This window comes from Ovis canadensis, chromosome 1 (assembly GCF_042477335.2).
Source record: "Ovis canadensis isolate MfBH-ARS-UI-01 breed Bighorn chromosome 1, ARS-UI_OviCan_v2, whole genome shotgun sequence".
In the NCBI taxonomy this organism is placed as follows: Eukaryota; Metazoa; Chordata; class Mammalia; order Artiodactyla; family Bovidae; genus Ovis; species Ovis canadensis.
Window position 1 is genome coordinate 193,753,783 of NC_091245.1, and position 19,059 is coordinate 193,772,841.

The 19,059-nt window shown below is 43.0% G+C and overlaps 1 protein-coding gene across 1 annotated transcript in view; it reads right to left on the bottom strand.

Annotated features, from left to right (window-relative positions):
- The window catches only part of MUC4 (mucin 4, cell surface associated), a 48,502-nt gene extending 29,645 nt beyond the window's left edge, over nt 1–18,857 (bottom strand). The window contains 2 exon segments of the mRNA XM_069593042.1: nt 6,600–6,699; nt 18,571–18,857. Of these exon segments, the coding sequence (XP_069449143.1) occupies nt 6,600–6,603 (4 nt within the window). The 5' untranslated portion in view covers nt 6,604–6,699; nt 18,571–18,857.
- Between the last annotated feature and the right edge of the window lie 202 nt (nt 18,858–19,059).

Consider the following 19,059-nt stretch of genomic DNA (forward strand, 5'->3'; position numbering starts at 1 on the left):
TTAGAAGTACTGTTGCTGAAGCTGAGGCTCCAATATTTTGGTCACCTGATGAAAAGAGGTGACTCATTAGAAAAGACTTGGATATGGGGAAGTTTGAGGGCAGGGGGAGAAGGGGGCAACAGAGGATGAGATGGTTGGATGGCATCACTGACTCAATGGATATGAGTTTGAGCAAACTTCGGGAGATAATGAAGGACAGGGAGGCCTGGTGGACTGCAGTCCACAAGGTCATAAAGAGTTTGACATGATTTAGCAACTAAACAACAAACAACAAGATTTCTACCAATACTGTGCCACCTAGTCATAAATAATACTGCAATGAATGTCTTTGTGCTAACATTTTCTCCATTACCATAAATTTTCTGGGTTTGGTCATTGAAACTGGCTCAATACACTCCTACTTTCCCCATATAAGGCTTATATGGAAGCCAAGCTACATGAGCTTCCATCTTAGAACAGTGTTTTAATTAAAATATACACACCATTTATTCAATCACAAAATTTCAAATTTTTGCATATCTTATACAAATATTGTTCAAACATGATAAAGGAGATGAATAGCCTTCTGTATTTTTCATAGCCTCTTTTTCTTTTCCTTAACCTAGTGTTCATCTCTCAGTTTTCCTTCCCATCTGTCTCCTAATCCCATCTCTAAAATGTTTTCACTCCTGGCCTCGGCCTCCACCCCCACCCCCAGCAACAATCTTATGTTCTTTTCTTTCTCTCTCATTGTTGTTGTTTAGTTGCTAAGTCATGTCCAGCTCTTTGGGATCCCTTCAACTGTAGCCTGCCAGGCTCCTCCATCCATGGAATTTCCCCGGCAAGAATACAGGAGTGGGTTGTCATTGCCTTCTCCTGGGTATCTTCCCAACTCAGGAGTCGAACCCATGTCTCCCGCATTGGCAGGAGGATTCTTTGCCATTGAGCCACCAGGGAAGCCCTTCTCTCTCTTGTATCTCATCTCAAACACCTAAGAATTTTGCTGACCCATCAGGAGCTTCTTCAAAAAGCAAGAAAAGGGAAATATTGTGAACTTGTGTATTTGATACCTCCCATGACTAGATATATGTACTGCTGACAGTACACGTCAATTACTTGTCCTGTCTCACATGACTTTGTTTATCAGTATAAAGCATTTGGGAAGCCACCAGGGAAGCCCAAGAATACTGAAGTGGGTAGCCTATCCCTTCTCCAGCAGATCGTCCTGACCCAGGAATCGAATCAGGGTCTCCTGCATTGCAGGCGAATTCTTTACCAACTGAGCTCCCAGGGAAGCCCAAACCATTTGGGACGGCACCTAATAATACAAGAGAATTTATGAGGACTCAGTGTATAAGTAACTCCCTCTTCTCTGGAATAAATTTTTTTTCGGGGGAGGACTCTCTTATATTCAGATATATATTTTTTATTTCATTTTACTGTCATCTTTTTGGGTGGTCCCTCTACCTACAATCCAGAACTTTCCCTACTTTGCTTTTTAACTGGGAGTAATACGAGTTCTGGTTATTTGTAAAATCATGTGAGAGGTCCTGAAAACAGACCCGCCTCAGCAACCTGTTTTAACAAACCTCAGCAATCTGTTTCTCAAGGCACCATTGCCTTACAATTGCCAGCAGGCCGGCAAGTAGGTAAGGCACAGAGCGGGGCCTAAGCTACTTTTGGATACATTCCTGTTACTTTCCTTTTCAATCAGAAGGGGGGAAAATCAATGTAATAGTAATGAATATGTAATAATGAATCCACCTTTGATTGCATTAGTCCAACACAGTCATAAAATACAGCTTTTACGTTTTTTTTTTAATCAGAGGAAGAAGCCCAGGAAGACAATAGTGCCTAGGGCCCATAAAAGTCATTGGATGGCCTTTTTTACAGATGCTCTCAACAAAAGTCTACATCCAGTGTTAAAGAGAGAGGTGTAATAGTAGCAGTTTGTTGATGACAAGCTAATTTCATTTTATATTTTACATTAGTTCAGGTACATTATCTGATTTTTTCCCCAAACTACCTTTAATTTTAAAAAATTTTTCTTTAAAAAAACACAGAGCTAACATTTTTTTGATTCAACCCTTAGGTTGACAATAATTTTTTTTCAATACAATTTGTTGTATACAACAGTGAATTCAGTTTTAGTAAATTTGCAGTATTTAGTTATTTACAGAAATACCTTTCCCATTTATCAGGAGATGTTCTCTTAAGTAACATGAGCATTAAGGCTAAGACACTACTTTTTCTTTGAAAAGAGCTCTTTTCTCCAAGGGGAAAATAGCCAGTTTTTCTTTTTAATTAATTAATTATTTTATCGAAGGATAATTGCTTTACAGAATTTTGTTGTTCTCTGTTAAACATCAACATGAATCAGCCATAGATATCTATATATATCCTCTCCCTTTTGAATAGCCTGTTTTTTTAAATACTTTCTCGAAGGGGGCAGATTTTTCATGATTAGCCAGATTCAAAACACTCCTCTAGGTGCCGAGTGCTCTGACATTCATTCAAGGCCTCGAAAGTAATTTTGTCAGCTGTGAACGTGTGTTTGTGCTCAGTCACTCAGTTGCAACACCATGGTGGTAGCCTGCAAGACTCCTCTGTCCATGGGATTCTCCAGGCAAGAACACTGGAACGGGTTGCCACTCCCTTCTCCAGGAGATCTTCCCCATCCAGGGATCAAACCTGCATCTCCAGGGTCTCCTGCATTGGGAGGTGGATTCTTTACCACTGATCTACCTGGGAATTTGTCAACTACCTACACTAATTTTAAAAAATCCCATAAAAGTAATGTGCTTTTGAAATGAAAAAGCATCATTAGTTTTTCCCAAAGAATTTGAATAAAATCAAATTTTAATATTTTTTATTTGAAACGGCCAGTCTTCTTGCTAAAGTTACCAAATACTCCTTCCCTTAAGAGTGCACAGAGAGACAAAAAGATGAAGACAAATTCCTTCACTGTGGAGAGTAAATAGTCTCCTTGCAGGAGGAAAGCACTCGGTCTCAAGGTGTGGTGTGCATTCCTAGGTTGCCAGGCATCACCGAGGCTAAATGATCCCAAGTTAGGTCTGGTCAGTAAAACTTGTACCAGGTCAGAGGTTTAGACATGCCTGGAGGGAGGCTTAGAAAAATGCTACAATAAAGACTAAGGGATGGAGGTGCAGGATTCCTGCAGAGCAAGGTGGCCTGATCAGGGATGCTTCAAACAGTTAAGAAAAAAAAATCTCAAGAATATAACAACTTATAGCCATCTTCCTTATGAGGAAGGAGGCAGGATTAGACTAGAGAAGTGACCAGACTATTTTAAACTCCATGGTGTATAGGAGTGTTAACTCTTTCAACCTGAATTATAGCATTTTTTTAAAAAAGCAAATTAAATTTCTACCTTTTTTAATGTTTATTTTTACATTTCTCCCAATTTAGCAGAAACCTCATGAGTAAGTACACATACTCTAGCCCTGGCCACATCATAATATGATGTTAATCTAATTGATCATGGCTAGTTGTTTTTTTTTTTCCCCCAGTTTATTTACCAGGAAGAATGTTTAAATTTCAACCTGTTTTATTTTAAATATTTGGCTGCACTTGCACTAGCTACAGACAAAGCCTCAGCCAGCCAGGAGAGTGTACCATCCTCCTGAATTTTATCTTTAAGGTCCACAAGTCTTCAAAACCAAAAAGAAACCAAGAAACCTTGAGTCTTTTTTTCCTCCCTCAGGAACATACTTTTTTTAGTTTCTATTAGCCCCCTTGCTGTTCTCAAAAAAAAAAAATAATAACTTCTGTGCTCACAACTAGTTGGAGGGATGTAGTTCACAGCGAGACAAACTTCTAAAGAAGAATATAGGTTTGAGTGCCGTTCCTGGAGTTGACCACAACTTCACCACTTTCTCTTCTTAAGAAAGCAATTTGATGGATAAACAAGTTCCTGCTCTACAGTAAATGGAAGTATGTTCAATATCCTGTGATAGCCATAACGGCAAAGGATATATATGTGTATAGCTGAGGCACTTTGCTGTACAGCAGAAGTTAATACGACATCGTTAAGTCCACTATACTTCAGTACAACTTTGACTTTCAAGTGAGTGAGAGTGACTATGAATCAGCTCTAATTAATTAAAAGTGACTCACCCTGTAGCTATAATTTGTTGAAAGTGACTCACCTACTATTTATTAATAGTAACTAATTACAGGTGACACGCTTCTAAGCTGGTATGGATAAATGCATGGATTGAGCTGCAAACCTGTGTTAGAAAGTCCTTGGGTTTCTACTTCACCCAAAATGACTCTGCTTCAATTTTATTTTATTTTTTCAGTACCACAAGTATTTATTAAGCACTTATCTGAGCAATCTGCTTCAACTTTAAAAGGGGACTTCCTTTATTCAGAATAATGAGTAGACTTGTTTATAGGATTCCATATTCTATACTTGCTCTCTCCTCAGTAAATTTGCAAAACTTGGTTTCTCTAGTTTGGATTGGAAGACATACCTCTGCAATTATCATCAGATATTATATTTCCCTAAGAACATAAATAAAAGCAATACTCTGTCATCTGGATTTGAGTCACCAGACAGACACTATTTACATACCAAACTTACTAAACTTATTATAGATTCTCAGCAATTAAACCTTTTCAGAACCTGCATCACCTCTGTTAAAATCAATATCAGTAGCAAAAGTTTTATGATTGCACAACCCAAATTCTTAAGTAAAGGTTATTGTTTGTTCACTGATGAAAGTAGTGCAGCTCCATTTCCAGCAAAATGGCAGAAGAGATAAGCCTTTACAAAACCTGCAAATGCCAGATAATGTATAAGAAATGTTTTCTATAAATTGAGTATCTTCTGCATAACCTGGAATTCTCAGTGAAAAGATGGCCTAGGAAAACCAGAAAGAAAAAAAAAGAAAAAGAAACCTGAATGAACAATATAATTAAGAACAGAGTTCAGTAATAGAAAAAGAGTTGAAAACAGAATTAATAAGGCCAAAACTTGGTTTTTTGGAAGACAAAATAAGCACACTGCTAGCAGAAGGAAAGATATAATAAAGATCAGAGCAAACATAAATGAGATAGAGAATAGAAAAACAATAGAGAGAATTAATTAAACTAAAAGTTGGTTCTTTGGAAAGACCCAATATTGATAAATTTTTACCTAGACTGACTAAAGGAAAAAAAAGAAAGAAGACTCAAATTACTAAAACTAGAAATAAGAATCGGGGCATTATTACCAATTCTACAGAAATTTGAAGGATTGTAAGAGATTACTATGAACAGTTATACACCAACAAACTGGATAACCTAGATACAATGATCAATGTGTCTCCTAGAAACACAAAATCTATCAAGACTAAGTTATGGACAAATAGAAAATCTAAATAGACATATAACTTGTAAGGAGATTGAACCAACAAAGAAAAGCACTGGGCCTGATGGCTTCACTAGTGAATTCTACCAAACACTTGAAGAAGAATGAACACCAATCCTTCTCAAACTTTCCCAATAAGTTGAAGAGGAAGGAATACTTTCTAACTCATTCTTTTAAGCCAGCATTACCTTGATACTAAACCCAGGCAAAGACACTATTGGAAAAAAAAAAATGATATCCCTTATGACAATATTCCTTATGAACATTGATGCAAAAATCCTCAACAAAACAATAGCAAGCTGAGTTCAGCAGTATATTTAAAGGATTATACACCATGACCAAATGAGATTTATTTCTGAAATGCAATATTGATTCAACATAACAAACTTGATCAATGTGATATATCATATTAACAAAATGAAGGGGGGAAATGACATGATCACCTAAACTGATGCAGAAAAAGCATTTGATAAAATTTGACACTCTTTCATGATAAAAAGCCTCAACAAACTAGAAGTATAGGGAAACTATATCAATATAATGAAAGTCATATATGAAAATGCCATGGCAAATACCGTACTCAATGGTGAAACACTGCAGTGTTTCTCTTTAAGATCAGGAACAAGGCAAGGGTGCCTATTTTCGCCACTTCTATTCAACACAGTACTGGATATTAGTATTAGTCACTCAGTCGTGTCTGACTCTTTTCAACCCCATGGACTATACCCCTCCAGACTCCTCTGTTCATGGAATTGTTCAGGCAAGAATACTGGAGTGGGTTGCCATTCCCTTCTCCAGGGGATCTTCCTGACCCAGAGATCGAATCTGGGTGTCCTGTATTGCAGGTGGATTCTTTACCATTTGAACCACCAAGGAAGCTCTATAATACAAAAAAATTATAGCCCAAAGGTCAAGCAATACAAAATTTAATAAATATCAAGAAGAATCCAACAGTTAATAGAATAAAATTCTAGCCAGTATCTACTTTTGTGTAAGTAGAAGATTATCATATAGAAAACTTGTTCTATTAAAAGTATCTTCTAGAAAGGGAAGAAATTATAAAGAAACAGGCTATGTTAGAGATCTAGTTAAGTGCCCTCCTTTTACAAATTAGAGACTGAGACTCAATCTTAATAAGTAACTTGTCCAAGATAAGTACTGGGAGTTCTAGCCAAATCAATTACACAAGAAAAAATAAAATAAAATAAAAGGCATCCAAATTGGAACGAGAAATAAGTAAAATTACCCATTTGCAGACGAAGATGTGGGACTATTGGAACCCTTGTTCTCTGTTGGTGGAAACATAAAATGGTATAGTCAGGATGGCAGGAACAGTATGGCAGTTCCTTAAAAAAAATAAAAATAGAATTACCATATGATCCAGTAAGTCAGTCCTATACATCAGCAAAAAAAAAAAAAAAAAAAAGTTTTTTTGGTGGTAGTGTTTTTGTTAGGGACAAATATAAAGTACCTAAGAATAAACCTAACAAATGATATGGCTAATCTTTATGGACAAAGTTAAATGATATTGAAATATATTAAAGAAGACATACTCATTATATAAAAACTGTAAAATATAAATCTTTGAAAGACCAAACTGCATAATCTTACCCAGACAATCACATTGGTATGTGTCCTTCTATAATTTTTCTTAGCTTTAAAAAATACATAGTTACCTAGTATACATAACTTTGCATTCTTTTAAAAAATTTTATCTGATATAATAAGCATTTCTTCATGCTTTTATTCTTTGTGCAGATACCCTGAAGAAAGACAGACTTTTTCTATCTTGGATGGCAGTTCTTTGTCTTCCTCCGTTTGTAGGCCTGGAAGAGCTGGCTCAGGGGGATTGGACCTGCTAAGGTCAACAGCAAGATCTTGGATGTCTAGGTAAACACCACTGACTAGGCTCTGGAGGCTTCCCTTCACGAACAAAGCCACTCCCTCAACCTGAATACTTGCATTGTTACCATTCCCATCTCCCTACAAACAGCAGTAGCACTGGGGCAGGTCTCTCTCCTAGAGCACTTCCTCCATTGTGTCCTGCTATAACCACCTCTCTGTGAAATAATGGGAGCTCAAGAATCATGTACCCTTTGCTTGTACACTGTTCCTTAATAAACCTTACTTTATGTTCTTTCCATGTGTTGCTAGTGTGTTGGGAGTGGAGGGGAAGGGAAGAGAGAGAGAGAGTCTGTGTCCCTTGTGGAACACTGGACATCATTTTTACATCAAATAATATTCCTATATTAACCTATTGTTGGACACTTAGCCTGTTTCCAGTGTATTGCTATGATAAACAAAGTTTTGATGACTATCCATCTGAATGATATTTTGTTTTGTTTTCTTTGTTCAGCTCATTTCTTCAACATAAATTTCTGTAAGTAGAATGACTGGTTAATGCTTATAAAAGTCTTCATGTCATGAATGAAAGCTGAAAGTGTTAATCACTCAGTCGTGTCAACCCCATGGACTGTAGCCCGCCAGGCTCCTCTGTCCATGGAATTCTCCAGGCATGAATACTGGAGTGGGTAATCATTTCCTTCTCCAGGGGATCTTCCAGACCCAGGAATTGAACCCGGGGTCTCCTGCGTTGCAGTCAGATTCTTCACCATCTGAGCCACCGTGGAAGCCCCATGTCATTAATACATACTGCCAAATTTCTCTGCAGAAAAGTCATACCAAAGTATAGTCCCATTGGCAGTGGATGAGCGAGAACAGCCCAATATCTTCCTTTGAGAAAAATCTTGTCAAACAGGGCTGTGTCCTTTTGAGCCTTTAGAGAACTTGCTAACTATGAGGTGAGTGGATTAGAGCCTCCTGCTCAGTGTGTCACCCACAAAGTTTCAGCTTTCTGCGCTTGTTTTCTGATTTGTGGGGCTCTTCGCCAGCTGTGCCTAGGGCAGTGGAGTGCCAAGGAAATCACCCAATGGCAAGATTCACCTTGAAGAGAAAATTGACTCACCGGTGGGCAGCAGTGCCCTGAAAGGTGTGTAGAAGCTGGAGGAAAGAGACAGAACCATTCGCCTTGCTGTCCTGTGCAGGGAGCCCAGATTTGTGCATGCGTCCGCCTCAGAATGGGCACAGCCCCCGAGCTCATGCAGACGCAGCCGCAGTGCCTCTCACAGAGGAGGAGCGAGGATGTATGACTCGTTGCTCACAGAGAGCTGGGGCTGCACTTCCCAGGTCAAGGATGAGGATGTCGTCCTCTCGGACATTCTTGGCAACTAAAGGCTGAAATTTCTGAGAGCTTTCTTTGTTGGGGGTGATTTCAGGCTTCTGCCCCTCTGTGGTCGGGATTTGATAGCTGAAGCCTTTCCAGAGCCGTCCTCAGAGGTGGTGGGCTGGTGTTAGATGAAGGATGTGAAGGCCACTGGAGTCCTGCTCTCGGAACTGTGGCAATGGAACGGTGGCTGTGCTTCGTGTTCTCGCTGTTATCTTAGAGGAAAAGAGACTGTGGCCACTGTTGTGTCTGCTGGGTATTTTCCTCCATTGTTCCTAGAATTGAAGATGAGGAAAGATGCTAATTCCTAATGCCCTTACGATGACTGAGCCCATTGGAATGATGGCTGGCGTACGGGAATTACTTCACAGACATCTGTTGAATGGATGAACTCAAGGTATCCTCATGTCCTGGTTGGTTCCTTCAGCTGAGGTTGGAGAGAGGGTTAAACGGCACCTACTTCTCCTGTGACTGTCACAGGGGTCCAGGAGCCAGGAGGAGACCAACACAATGGCCGCAGTCTGGGAAGCGTGAACATGGCTGTGGCAAAAGGTAGTCAGACTCCTGAGGCTTCCCTAGGCTAGGAAGGTGTGCCTGCCTTAGTGGGGGTCAGGGAGAGATGAGCTCCAAGACCAAGATGGTGGAAGCTGGAGATGGGGGCATTGAAAAGGAAAGTTGGAGTGGTGCCAGTAAGCTGATGATCAAAGTGGATTGTGACACTTTTTGACTTGGTTCCAGAGCTTCTGGGATTATCATCAGGGTAACCTTGGTATTGCCACACCAGATGCTGGGAGACATTAGATTAAATAACTTGTGGTGATATCCAAGGTGAAGAAATGGTGGTCAATAGGCATTGTTTGGGATATGACTTTGGTGAGTATAGTTGGAAAGAAGAGACAAAGTTCTTGCTTTGAAGCCAGCTAAAAAGATGAATTCTAAATGATTTTATTTGATGTTATTGACATAATTTTTTTTCCATCAGCTCTAAGAAGGTGGCTCCATTTACTGATGAGGAAAAGGAAGAAAGGCTTAAGAAACCTGTAACAACATCAGTGATTTTTCCATTGTCTTGGTTCCCTCAGAACACAGGTCAGCTGGTCTTTGACTTGAAGGAGTAGAGAATGAAGTGGGAAAATGATATAGTAGTAGCTATTATGATTTAATGTTTGATTGGTTGTTTTAGCTGTGATTCCAGACAAACATGGTACCTCTGATGCCCCCTAACAAGGTCCTTTCTGAGGCTGACAGGGACACGTCAATGGAGACAAGGCCACAGAGTACTTAAGAGTGTGAGTTCCACAGATTCACAGATATAGAAAACAAACTTATGGTCCCCAAAGGGGAAGAGGGGAGGGATAAATTAAGAATCCAGGATTAACAGGTATACACTGGTGGTGGTTTAGTGGCTAAGTTGTGTCTGACTCTTGTGACCCCATGGACTGTAGCCTGTCAGGCTCTTCTGTCCATGAGATTTTTCAGGCAAAAATACTGGAGTGGGTTGCCATTTACTTCTCCAGGGGATCTTCTGGAGCTGGGAATCAAACCTGGTTCTCCTGCATTGCAGGCAAATTACTGCATTGTAGGCAAATTCTTTACCGACTGAGCAAAGACTGAGAGAAGCCTAACAGATACACCCTCAGTTCAGTTCAGTTGCTCAGTCGTGTCCAGCTCTTTGAGACCTCATGGACTCCATCATGCTGGGCCTCCCTCCATCACCAGCTCCCGGGGTTTACTCAAACTCATGTCCATTGAGTCAGTGATGCCATCCAATCATCTCATCCTCTGTTGTCCACCTCCTCCCGCCTTCAATCTTTTCCAGCATCAGGGTCTTTTCCAATGAGTCAGTTCTTTGCATCAGGTGGCCAAAGTATTGGAGTTTCAGCTTCAGCATCAGTCCTTCCAATGAATATTCAGGACTGATTTCCTTTAGGATGGACTGGTTGGATCTCCTTGCAGTCCAAGGGACTCTCAAGAGTCTTCTCCAACACCACAGTTCAAAGGCATCAACTCTTCAGCGCTCAGCTTTCTTTACAGTCCAACTGTCACATCCATACATGACCATTGGAAAAACCATAGCTTTGACTAGATGAACAGATACACACTGCTACATACAAAACAGATAAACAACTAGATCCTACTGAATAGCACAGGAAATTATGGTCAATGATCTTTCAATTAACCATAATGGAAAGGAGCATGAATATAAATATACACATATATGTATATATATTCTTCATATAACTGAATCACTTTGCTGTATACCAGAAACTAACACAACATTGTAGATCACCTATACTTCAATTTTTTTTTTAAGTGTCAGTTTCAATGTCAAACTGACCAACATTCACATGTAACTTGGGCAAGTTACTTGACCTCTCTGAGTCTTGAGGTCCTTATCTGTAAAAGTGGGATGAGGGTTGCTGCTGCTGCTAAGTCGCTTCAGTCGTGTCCGACTCTGCGCGACCCCATAGACGGCAGCCCACCAGGCTCCCCCGTCCCTGGGATTCTCCAGGCAAGAACACTGGAATGGGTTGCCATTTCTTTCTCCAATGCATGAAAGTTAAAAGTGAAAGTGAAGTTGCTCAGTCATGTCCGACTCTTCGTGACCCCATGGACTGCAGCCTACCAGGCTCCTCCGTCCATGGGATTTTCCAGGCAAGAGTACTGGAGTGGGGTGCCATTGGGATGAGGGTAGATGCTAGTAATACCAAGGGGTACAGTATGTAAAATAGTTAGCCCAGCATCTAAACTCAGTAAAAGGCACTCTGCACTGCCTGCTGTCCTGGTCTCTACAAAGTCCTGCGTGCATGCTCAGTCGCTTCAGTCACGTCTGACTCTTTTAAACCCCGTGGACTGTAGCCTACTGAGCTCCTCTGTCCATGGGATTTTCCAGGCAAGAATACTAGAATAGGTTGCCATGCCCTCCTCCAGGGGCTCTTTCTGACCCAGTGATCAAACCCAATCTCTTGCGTCTTCTGCATTGGCAAGAGGGTTCTTTACCACTGGTGCCACCTGGGAAGCCCTGAGGGCCTGGCAAAGGCAGCAGTCCTTGTGACCATGTCCTTATTAGGGCAGAAGGTCAGCTTGCTGATGATTTTACCACTCCCTTCCCAGATCTTTGCTGCTACCACTAGGCCATGCCATAGCACTTTCTGCTGGGACTCCTACAGCCAGTTCTTAACTGGTTTCCAATTCCCCCTTGCCCCTTTCCAATCCATTTCCCTCCAGGAATCCAGAGCAGCCATTCCAAAGTTCAAACCTGATCATATCACTGCTTTACCTATAACCCTGTACTGTCTGCCCATCTTGTGCTAAGTGCTAAGTCACCTCAGTCATGTCCAACTCTTTGCAACCCTATGGACTGTAGCCTGCCAGGCTCCACTGTCCGTGGGATTCTCCAGGCAAGAATACTGGAGTGGGTTGCCATGCCCTCCCCCAGGGTATCTTCCCAACACAGGGATCGAACCCGAATATCTTACGTCTCCTGCATTGGCAGGCAGGATCTTTACCACTAGCACCACCTGGGAATCCCATGTCTGCCCATCTTAGTTCCTTAAAATCCACACTCCATTTCACCATTTACAAGGTCTTACCACATCTGGATCTGCCTACCTCTTTCAAGTACTCCTAAGGGCCAAGGTCTCTCCTTACCCTGCACGTCTTGCCCTGCCTGGCTCATGTTCCCTCTCCCTCCTCCACCCCTCTCCCCTCCACAATTTCCACCTCATTTTATTACTTAGACTTGGGTCTCAGCTCATATGCACAGCACTTCCTCAGAAAGGCCTTCATGAATTTATTAATCTAAATGAAGTTTCCCTACTTTGCTCTCATCATAATACTTGTTCAACATAACACCACATTTGAGGAATTTTTCTGTAATTGTTTCGTAACTCTCTGCACACTAGATGTTAGCTGCAGGAGGCTGGGCCTTGGCTGATTCATTCTTCTTTGTGTTCACACAGCGCTGCCCTGGAACAATGTCAGGCACAACTCCTTAAATAGCTGTTTAACTAACAAATGTGTGAATGAATGAACAGATGACCATCTCAGCATGAGGTGTGGGTGCTTCTGTTCATCCTCCATTGATGAGCCAGGCTGGTTTACAGAGCTTGTGTGTCATAATGCTAATGCGGTGACCCACCTTCTAGGCCCAGCTCCCCGATTTATGGGCTGCATGACCTCACACAAGCTTTGGAGGCAGAAACCATGACTTCATTATCCTTGTGTCTAGAACATTTGGCACGAGTCAAAATTCAGCAAGTGAATGAGTAACTCCTCGCTCTTTTCTGTTCTGAATTTCCTCAAACTCATTATCAAATTCAAGCTGCAATTTTAGTTGGGGGCTTCTATACAGATCAGAGATGTCTATGCAGACCTTAAAAGTGCACATGTGGAGAATCCGGCTTCCTGTTGCACAAGCCAGTGCCCTCCACAGGACTGGCCATGACTCTGGAGGCTGCAAAACACAGACACCTATTTTCCGGGCCCACTTTGGAATCTCAAGGAAAATGTTGAGTATTTAAAGCTCTATGGAAATGCAAAAATGGAGTTCATTTCAACTCAACTCTTTAGTGCTGTGCTGGGAATGAGGACACAACGGTGAGTAGGGGTCTGCTTGCCATGAATCAGCCTAGTAGAATGTGAAAGGTAGGAACTAGCAGGAGAGATGGCTTGGAAAGTCTTCAGTCCTGCCCTTGGGAGAAGATGGCTTGGCGGGCTCCATCAGTGCACCTCTGAAGCATTCAGAGGGGCCACAAAACCAGAGAACAGACACGGTAGCAAACCACTTGTTTGAGCACATAAAAGGCCAACCGTTTCTTGGCCTCTCCTGGCAAGGGAGACATAAATTACTGGTGTGTCAAACTCTGTAAGGACAGCCCCTGCATCTGGAACAGAGCCCAGTAACCAAGGGTGTGGAGGACCTTGCTGTGCAAGGAACTGTGCAGCCACCATGTCTGAGCACGGGGCATCTGCCCACGGTGGAGCTGCATTCAGCATCAGTTCATGCAAGAAGACACATTCTTCTTCTTCTTTTTTTTTAGTGTACTGTGTCATTTGGTTTTTGTTTGTTTGTTTTTTTAACTTTTTATTTCGTATTGGGGTATATAGCCAATGAGAACTGACTCACTGGAAAAGACCCTGATGCTGGGAAAGATTGAAGGCAGGAGAAGGGGATGACAGCGGATGAGACGGTAGATGGCATCACAGACTCAATGGACATGAGTTTGAGCAAGCGCCGTGAGTTGGTGATGGACAGGGAAGCCTGGTGTGCTTCAGGCCATGGGGTTGTAAATAATCAGACATGACTGAGCGACTGAACTGATATCACCAATTAACAGTTTTTGATAGTTTCAGGAGAACCGTGAAGGGACTCAGCCATACATATGCATGTATTCATTTTTCCCCAAATTCCGCTCCCATCCAAGTTGGCACATAACATTGAGCAGAGTTCCATGTGCTATGCAATAGGTCCTTGTTGGTTAACCATTTAAAACATAGCAGTGTTTTTAAGCAGTGTTCCCTAACTATCCCTTTCCCTCTGGCAATTCTAAGTTTGTTTTCTGTGAGTCTCTTTCTGTTTTGTAAGTTCATTTGTATCATTTCTTTTTAGATTCTATATCTGAGGGATGTCATATGTTATCTCTCATTCTCTGTCTGACTTACTTCACTCAATATGACACTTTCTAGGTCCATCCATGTCACTGCAAATGGCATTATTTCATTCTTTTAATGGCCAAGTCATATTCCATTGTATGTAAGTATCACATCTTCTTTATCCATTCCTCTGTTGATGGACATTTAGGTTGCTTCGGTGTCTTGGCTGTCGTAAACAGTGCTGCATTGAACATTGGGGTGCATGTGTCTTTTCGGACCATGGGTTTTTCTGGATATATTCCCAGGAGTAGGATTGTAGGGTCATATGTTAGCTCTATTTTTAGTTTTTAAAGGCACTTCTGCACTGTTATCCATAGTGGCTGTACCAATTTACATTCTCACCAATAGGGTAGGAGGATTCTCTTCTCTCCACACCCTCTCCAGCATTCATTGTTTGTGGATTTTTTTATGATAGCCAATCTGGCTGGTGTGAGGTGATATCTCATTGTAGTTTTGATTCTCATTTCTCTGACAATTAGCGATGTTGAACATCTTTTCATGTGTCTATTGGCCATCTGTATGTCTTCTTTGGAGAAATATCTATTTAGGTCTTCTGGCCATTTTTTGAGTGGGTTGTTTCTTCTTATTATGTTAAGTGTCATGAACTGTTTGTAAATTTTGAAGATTAATCCTTTATCAGTCACATCATTTGCAAATATTTTCTCCCAATCTGTGGGTTGTCTTTTGGCTTTGTTTATTGTTCCCTTTGCTGTGCAAAAGCTTTTGAGTTTAAATAGATCCCATTTGTTTATTTTTTATTTTTATTTCTATTATTCTAGGAGGCGGATCGAAAAAGATGTTGCTGTGATCTATGTCAGAGAGTGTTTCACCTATGGTTGTTTTTTTTTTCTCTAGGAGTTTTATAATGCCCAGTCTCACATTTAGGTCTTTAACCTATTTTGAGCTTATTTTTCTGTATGAAGTTAAAAAATGGTCTATTTTCATTTTTTTACATGTAAAAAGCCACATTCTGAATAAACCAAGTGGACACTTGCAAACCTACAGGAAAATGGGAGGTGTTTTTTAAAGAGATCATAGATCTTTTAAATGAATGGGAATGTCTCCAAGCCAACAGAAATGTCCTTTCCATTCTACCTCTATCACCCTCCTGCCCTAGTCTCCCAGCTCTAAAATGCAGTGGTCCCAAAATAATGCTATTTGCAGCAACATGAATGGACCTAGAGATTATCATACTAAATGAAATAAATCAGACAGAGACAAATATCACATGATATCACCTACATGTGGAATCTAAATAATAATACAAATGAACCTGTATACAAGACAGAAATAGCTGCACAGACATAGAAAGCAACCTTACGGTTACCAAAAGGGAAAAGAGGGGCAGAGATAAATTAGGAGTCTGGGGTTAATAAATATGCACCGCTATATACAAAATAGATAAACGAGGACCTACTGTAAAGCACATAGAACTGTATTCAATATCTTATAATAACCTATAATGGAAAAGAATCTGAAGCTGTACAGTTGAAACTAACACAGCATTGTAAATCAACTATAGTTTAATACATTTTAAAATAAAATAAACATGCAGTGGTCCCTGTCTCTCTTCTGCTTTGTACTGTGTCAGTGTGTGCTAAGTCACTTCAGCCATGTCTAGCTCTTTACAACTCTATGGACTGTAGCCCGCCAGGATCCTCTGTCCATGGAATTCTGCAGGTAAGAATACTGGAGTGGGTTGCCATGTCCTCCTCCAGGGACTCTTCCAGACCCAGGGATCGAATCTGTGTCTTATGTCTCCTGCACTGGGAGGTGGGTTCTTTACCACTAGCACCACCTGGGAAGCCCCTGTTTTGTACTAGATACAACCTTATTTTATCTTCACCACTACCCTGAGTAATAGCGCCTTTTCATTTCACTAATTTTGCCAATGAAGTCTGTGAGCTAAATGTTCTATTCTCCTATCCCTTGGGCTGGTAAGTGGAAAACTTGACATGGGGTCTTCTGGTTTTAACTTCCTGCTTTTTGCTCTACATTTTGCTGAGCTATCGACCTAAATTTGATGGATTTTCCTATCAGGACCTCTTGTTCAGGGACTTTCTCCTTTTGAATGTGCCCAAGCACAGGGAGGGTTTCCCAAGGTGGGGCAGACCCCAGTGGAGGGTTCAGATTCCCCTGGTGGCAAGTTGGGTGGGCCTCTCCTAGATAGATTAGTGGTTCTTAGAGAGAAGGGGACAGGAGAGGCTTCCCCTGGGGCCCTTGGTGACTGTGGATCTCCCTTGTGCTGCGCTTGCTACAGTCGTACCTCCCAGGGGCTGTGGAGGGTGGTGGCCCTTCAGTTACTAGGCCACTGAGTATGGGAGACTGAGGCTTATTTTGACTTAGTTTTCTTGCCAGAGGGTGTGGAATTAGGGTTTCCAGGCTTCCTTCTGAGCCATTTCTACCAGAAGCCACCAGTAGACACCAAGTCCCTGCTGGCTCCCTGTCCAGACCGCCTCTGCCCACCTTTCTCTTCTTTTCCCTTCAAGAGCCAGGGATTTTTCCTACAGCAGCCTTTACCCTGTAACACTTTCAGTGGAAACCCCAGTGTTTCTCCTTCCAACCTGGGGTGGAGGCTCAGACACCTGCTCCAGAGAGGACTCTGGCCTGGACGAGGGTGCTGGCACCGTATGGAAGCAGACCCTGGGCTCAGACATAGGCAAGTCACCTGTAGGCACTCCCTCAGGGAGCCAAGAGAATGGGACTGACCAGTTCCCACTTCTCCAGAAGCCCCCACCCGGCAGATGTGGGGGGCTCACTGCCCGACCCATGGAGACTACTTTTCCCTCCAAGGCCCTCTGGATACTCCACCACATGCCTGGGAGGCCAACTCCCAGCCCACTCCCCCTCTTTTCCTGGCCCTGTTCCATCCTGTGCCCTTTCCCACTGCACGGGACTCAGATCCAGGGCACCTGTGTGCGGCTTCAGAACAACCTTCCACCTCCAAGGTCCACCCCTCACTCACACCATCACTCCCCACCCACCTTCTCTCGCCTACTCCCACCCCACTTCTTGCCCTTTCGGGCTCCTCTCCACACACTTCCTGGCTCCTCTCGAGCTTGATGACCTTAATGCAAGGCCAAGCGCAGAGCTGGTACTAAACTTCTTTGTGTGTTGATTTTAAATCACAGAATGCTAAAACTTAAGGACTTAGCAATCCAGAGGTCATGCCATCCACCACCCTGCTTTTTGCATGGGGAAGTGAGGCCTGGAAAGATATACAATGGGAACTGGTCACAGGACCAGATCACTCACTGGCAAAGCCAAGACCACACCCAAGGTCCCTAAATCCTATCCATCTTCTCCCCATTGCCCACGGCCATGACTTCTACAGACACCCCTCAGTCTGCCCCCAGGAACACGCCCTGAATGGCTGGTAGCTGCAGGCTCTGCAGGCTCCTACTGGCCTCTGTTTCCTCACTGTGATGAGTAGCGAGGATGAGGGGGTGGGTGTGAGGATGGTAGAGATTGTGGGGGTTCCATTTGCTCTTAGCCAAGCCCTTAAATGTGGCAAGGAAGATGGAATCTTCCACATCCCTGGCATTGCGCCTCTCATTATCTCTAAGACAGTGTGTTCCTCTGACCCACCTTATGAGGAATGAGTCCTCAAGTGAGGTGAAGTCTTTTTCAGGCCTCCTGAGGAGGCAAGGGAGCTGTGATTGCATCTTTGCTGTGGGCTATTGACCACTTCCCCTGTGGCTCAACTGGTAAAGAATCTGCCTGCAATGTGGGAGACCTGGGTTCAATCCCTGGATTGGGAAGATTCCCTGGAGAATTCTGGAAATGGCAACCCACTCCAGAATCTTTGCCTGGAAAATCTCATGGATAGAGGAGCCCGGTGGGCTGCAGTCCATGGGGTCACAAGGAGTCGGTCACAACTGAGCGACTAACACTTACTTGCTTGTCTCCTCCTCCCTCCTCCTCCTCCCTCTGTCTGCACCTTGTTTTGATTCATCTGTTTCTCCCTTGTCTTTCCCTCTGACCTTACATCTTTCTATAAGTTTTTCTTCCAGCTTGCTCACGGAGCTTTCCTGTTTTTCCGTGTCATTCCCTCTCCTCAACTTTCTCTCTCTTCCCACAGCTCTGCTTACCTGGTTCTCCCTGTGGGTTTTCCCCAAGCCAGGCTATTCCTCCCAACGTCTCCCTGCTTCTGACTCTCTTTCCTCCTTCCTCTGTCTGTCTAGCATTCTCTTTCTCTCTCCCTCATCTTGTGCCATCTCTGCCCACTCACCTCTCTCTGCCTCTCTCTTTGTCCCCCCACGAAAGACCGCAGCTCCGCGGAGGCTCAGGGAAGTCAGCCACCCCCAGCCCCAAATGCTGCCCCAAGTGCATCACTTACCCAGGACCGCTGGCCCACAGAGGCAGGAACACAAGCAGCTCAGGAACACGCAGGGGAGCCTCCTCCAGTGGGTACCTCTCATGGCTCCGGAAAGGGTCCCTCACGCTCCCCCAGGAAGGTCCTCGGCACAGGAGCAGAGGTGAATCTGTCACCACTGGCTGCTGGCCTTAAATAGGTGAGTTTCACCGAGGGGCCAGAGTACCAGAAGAGGACAAAAGAAGGTGTGGCCCCCACGCCAATCATCCTTGCCTCGTCTTTTCTTTCCTCAGCCTCCACCCCCTTCCCCCACCAAGGAAGAATAAAAACACCGATACACCCATTTCTGCATTCCTAGGCAGCCTGAGCCAGGTAGGGGGAGGGGCATGGACGGAATCGAAACCTGGACACCCTGAAAATGAGGGGCCCGCAGATGAGCCCACCCTCCTGCCTGGTGTTTTGCCTGGGCCGCCCATGTCTTGCTAGCACTTTGGACTGTCACAGCGGGAGCAG